Source organism: Malaclemys terrapin, chromosome 13, assembly GCF_027887155.1.
Source record: "Malaclemys terrapin pileata isolate rMalTer1 chromosome 13, rMalTer1.hap1, whole genome shotgun sequence".
NCBI classification, from domain to species: Eukaryota; Metazoa; Chordata; order Testudines; family Emydidae; genus Malaclemys; species Malaclemys terrapin.
The window spans coordinates 34,324,726-34,330,297 of NC_071517.1; the positions used below are offsets into that span (position 1 = coordinate 34,324,726).

Here is a 5,572-nt window from a genome sequence, read left to right on the forward strand (position 1 = left end):
GTTGATGTATTTATTGATTTTGAATCCTAAGTCATGGCATGATTCTGGCAATTGCCAGATGTGAAATACAGCATTTAAGCATCATTGTTAAAGTTCTGTATGTCACTAGATGGGATATGATAGTAGATAAATAGTCTGATCTGCATATCAGTACTTCAGAGAAATGGACTGTTATATTAGTCATTGCTCTGATGTGGCAGAGGATGGTCTACATGGATAAAAAATATCTGTTGTCGAACTGAGACTTCTTACACTTTGACTGAAGTCTACGTTTAGCCTTAAAATTTCAGCTGGTATCCAGGATAGGGAGGGAGTTTCTGAATATTTATGGAATTAATTCACAACATTTGATTACCTTTCAGCTCTATGTTCTTCCAACTCAATTGCACAGTTTGCTTTATTATTCCTAGACTTAACATATGGCAGACATAATCAGGAGAAACCAAACAGCTGTCACAGACTTTATCCTCCTGGGATTCGGGGATCTCCCTGACCTGCAAATTCTTCTCTTCCTGATGTTCCTAGTGATCTTCATGGCAACTGTGGCTGGGAACATGCTCATCACTGCACTAGTTGTGGCTGATAAGCACCTTCACACCCCCATGTACTACTTCCTAGTGAACTTGTCCTGCTTGGAGACCTGTTACACCTCCACCATCCTGCCCAGGATGCTGGTCAGTCTCCTGACTGGGGACAAAACTATCTCATTCAGTGGCTGTCTCTCACAACTGTATTTCTTTTGTGCTCTGGCTGGTATGGAATGCTGTCTCCTAGCAGCGATGTCTTATGATCGATATTTAGCGATATGTAAACCGCTGCACTATTCAACTCTTATGAATAACAGGTTTTGCCTCCAGTTGGCTGCTGGGTCATGGTTAAATGGTAGCTTGGCCACTACCATCTTTATATTATTCATATCACAGTTAATTTTCTGTGGCCCAAATGAAATTGACCATTTCTATTGTGATCCCATCCTACTGATGGAACTCTCCTGCAGTGACACACACCTGAGCATATTGGTGAATCTCATATTCGTCTCCGTATTCACCCTGCCTCCATTCCTACTAACCATGACATCCTATGTGTGTATCAGCGCCACCATCCTAAGAATCCCTTCCACTACTGGGAGAAAAAAGGCATTTTCCACCTGCTCCTCTCACCTCACTGTGGTGACAATTTTCTATGGAACGATAATGATTTTTTACATGCTACCAAAACGTGATACACTCAGAGATCTGAAGAAAGTGCTCTCTCTTTGCTTCACGGTCCTAACTCCCCTTGTAAACCCCCTCATCTACAGCCTGAGAAACAGAGAGGTCAAGGAAGCCTTGAGCAAAGCAGTCAGTAAATGTGGCTTTCACAAAAATATGCAGAGACTCTGAGATTATAATTTAGCCTGAGGTTTTGAAAGCTGCCTGTGTGATTGAAGTAACGAGCCTGTGATGCACTGAATCTTTTTTATGTGCTTGTGATAAAAAACATGGCTTGTAAGGTATCATATGAAAGGTCATGATCTGCTGAAACTCATTCCTCTGTCAAAACATGTATATCATCATTGTATATGGTGTTAGGAGCTTTTGTTATATGGTTGTTATTGAAATATGTTGGGAGTCTGGGAGTCACACACTGTTGGTTCTCCAGTGACAACATAGGAGCTGACCCACACCCAGGCGAGCGTTAAATGACCATCACCAGCCATTGACCAGCAGGGGAATTGAAAACAAGAGATTCATAATTCTGTAAAAGACAGTTGTGCAAGCACCGCACAATGGGAATTGCTGAACTCTGTGACACAGCAAGGCCCACCAGGACATGTCTTGGCCAGCATTTTTCCAGGGACATAAATTGAGAGTATAAAATAAGGGACAGTGGCATCATGAGTCCACCTCTCTCCTCCCGCACCTACTCTGGAGGCAACAAGAACACTGGGAAGACAAAGACTTTGAACTGGGGAGGTTGGTCCCAGGATGAGATGGGAATTCTCATGGGTATTAAGAACTGTAACCTGGCTGCAACATCCAATGGAGAAAAGCTGTTTGAATCAAATCGTACTGAGTCTGATAAAGTTTAGGATTTAGAATGTGTGTTTCCTTTTTGTCTTAGGCATAAAGGTCAGAGATAGTTACCTAACACTTATAATCACTTAAAATCTATCTTTCTGTAGTTAATAAACTTATTTTAATGTTTAATCTTAACCAGTGAGTTTGTCTAAAATGCTTGGGGAATCTGCTCAGCTTATAAAGGCTGATGCATGTCCACTATCCTTTGATGAAGTGGTGAACTAATTAATGAGCTTGCATTGTTCAAGAGAAGGTCTTGAGCAGTGTAAGATGGTACATTTCTGGTGGTGTGAGGCTGGGGAGATTTGCTGCTTTCTCCCTCTGTATAGTTCATGAGTAGCTTGGAGAGCATTCATGCTCCTCAGTTGAGTGTGTCTCTGTATGCTGGTGACTGAGTGATAACAGCAACTGGGGAGGGTTGCTGCTTTTCACAATTAAAGCATCATGAGAGACAGCCCAGGTTGGAGAGATAAGGGGGCACAGAGGTCCCACAGCCCCAGGTTGTACACCTGGGGTCCCATCACATAGCCCCATTAAAATTAAGTTGAAAACTCCCATTGTCCATCTAAATGAAAGGATGAGGATGGGAGGTGGCCCAAACCATGTTCCCATCATGAAGTTTTCAACTGGGCACCAGGAGCAGTGGAGACAATTTTAACCATTTTTTTTATATCTGTAAAAAAGCCATTATTATCAAAATAAATGTTAGTATTTTTATTGTCCAAACTCTTGGTGCAGCCTTTGTTGGGTCATAAGCCTAGGAAATCTGCCACCTCTGAAATTGTGCCTAATTCCATCCTGACCATACCCCCCTGCAAACCAACCACCTTCATTACAGCCAGGCCCCAGCAATGACTTCTGGACACTTCAACAGGAATAACTTTATAGCTCTTATCTGGACTAAAACCAGCTGTGACCAGCTCCGACAAAGCACCAGGCTCACAGGGCCCTTGGAGGCTGGGAATTTGGGCAAACAAAGAGGTAGACTCACAAGCCAGGGACACTGGGAGTGTCCAGACCCAGCTGGGAGTTTGCCAGGGGACCCGTAGAACTGAGGCCATTTGTGGGGTCGGGTCTGTCAAATGGTCACTGACGAGGGACTCTGCATGCGGCCCTAAACGACATGAGCTGCTCTGCTGCCACCAATTGCAAAGAGCAGTCCAAAGGGAGGGGACCTGTTACAATGGGTGTCCCCAAAACTCACTGCAACGAGTACATGCCCCGAGAGGGCTAGTTCTCAGGACATGGTGTCCAGCTTTCCCCAGCTGTCTTGGACAGCTCTACTGCATGCAGGTCCCTCTCCTAGCGGCATGACTCAATCTATGGTGAGAGGAAGTGGCTACCACCTAGCAACAAACAGAACTCCTGTGGTGCCAACCTTGGCAGTGCTGGCTCAGCCACTGAGAGCACATCAGGACTTGGCCAGAGGGAGGGGAGATGGGCACCAGTGAGAACTGTAGGACTTCAGCACTGGAGAAAGGATTTTCCAAGTGACTTAACAGAGTTAAGCATTCATCTCCCATTTCAAAAGGATTTGGGTGCCTAACTCGCTTAGATGCCTCCTAGAATCTCAGCCTGGAGAACCACTGGGCCGCTTCAATCTATGTATTTCCATTGGAAGCAGACTCCCCAGCAACAGAAATGCACTGAATTAATGGTAAACCCCGATAAACCTTTGAGACCCACTACTGTTGTATGTGTAGTTGTGGCCACTATTGTTGCAATCATGCTGTTGTGTGATTTGGTTCCCAATGGTTAAAATTTTGAACAGCGCACACCTAGCAATAGGTAAGAAATGAGGAAAGATGCAGTTATGCTGTGTAGGACCACTAGAGGGAAGAGGAATGGGACAGGTGCAGCCCAATGGACAGCAGCCAAAGTGGAGGTGCAAGAAAGCAGAACTTATGTTGCTAAATGACCAATAGCAGGAAGTGGAAAGGGAGGTGATGGATTGAGTGATAGCACCTGGAGGGGTTTGCTGCTTGTCACAAGCACAGCATTGTGAGAGACACCCCAGGCTAGTCAGTTCAGGGGGCACAGTGGTCCACAGTTCCTACCCCTGCCCATATATGGCCAGCACCCAACCTCTCCCTATCAAAGTACAGTTCCATCATGTCACCATGGTACCCTTGGTGGCTGTGAGCCTGGTTGGGTAGCTCCACCACATAGTTCACCACATTCCGCTGCTTGATGACCTCAAAGGGCCCATCCCAGGCAGCCTAGATATTCTTATTCTTATTCTTCTGCATGGAGATGAGAACCATCCCCTGGTCCCGAGTATCATAGAAGCAGGCACGCAGTGAGCGGTCGCACCCAACCTCCTGTTTCCGTTGGGCCCAGGCTAGGTTCTCCCTGGACAAACCCATGAGCTCAGTGAGTCTTTCCCGAAAAGACAGCACATATTCCACCACCGAGTCCCCATCAGAAGAGTCCTTCCCTTCCCATTCATCCCTCAAGTCCCAGGGTCCCCTCATCCTCCTCCCATACAGCAACTCGAAAGGGGAATACCCTGTGGATTTCTGAGGCATTTCTCTATATGTGAACAGCAGGTGGGGTAAATACTTGTCCAAGTCCTGGGCATGTTGGTCCATAAAAGTCCTCAGCATCTTCTTCAGGGTCCCATTAAACCGTTCCGCCAGCCCGTTGGACTAAGGGTGATATACAGAGGCCCTGGTGTGCTGAACCCCACATTTCTCCCACAAGCACCAGAGCAGGGCTGACATGAAATTGGATCCCTGGTCTGTAAGGACCTCTCTGGGGAACCCCACCGTGCTGAAAATGGTCAGCAGCGCATCTGCCACGGAGTCTGCCTTGCTTGAGAACAGATGCACACCTTGGGGTAGCGGGTAGTGAAATCTACCACCACCAGTATGTATTTCTTCCCTGACTGGGTCTCCTTGCTGAGGGGCCCCACTATGTCCACAGCCACCTTGTGAAAAGGTTGCTCTCTGATGAGCAAATGCCACAAGACTGCTTTACACTTAAACTGGGGCAACAATTTGGAATCTAGGGGCATGTCTACACTATGAAATTAGGTTGATTTTATAGAATTCGATCTTTAGTAACCAATTTTATGCAGTTGATCTTGCATGTCCCCACTAAGCACATTCGGTCGTTGGAGTGCATCCTCAATACTGTGGCTAGCATTGACTCACAGAGTGGTGCACTGTGGGTAGCTATACCACAGTCCCTGCTGCCCATTGGAATTCTGGGTTAAGCTCCCAGTGCCTGATAGGGCAAAAACATTGTCACGGGTGGCTTTGGGTACATGTTGTCAGTCTCCCCTCCCTCCCTCATTGAAAGCAACAGCAAACAATCATTTTGCGCCTTTTTTCCTGGGTTATCCATGAAGACTCCATAGTACAGCAAGCATGGAGCCCGCTCAGATGCACACTGCTTTTGTGAGCATTGCTAACACCTCATGCATTATCCTGCAGTATGTGCAGAGCCTAGATAGGAAGATTGTGAGGAGGACATGGACACAGACATTCCTGAAAGCACGGTATGTGGCA

At 46.3% G+C, this 5,572-nt stretch overlaps 1 protein-coding gene across 1 annotated transcript; it reads left to right on the plus strand.

The window, feature by feature from the left end:
- Positions 1–443: 443 nt before the first annotated feature.
- LOC128848441 (olfactory receptor 6N1-like) lies at positions 444–1,382 on the plus strand. Its single transcript, XM_054048442.1, has one exon. It carries the CDS (start codon positions 516–518, stop codon positions 1,380–1,382), a length of 867 nt encoding a protein of 288 aa, XP_053904417.1. The 5' UTR covers positions 444–515.
- Positions 1,383–5,572: the final 4,190 nt, after the last annotated feature.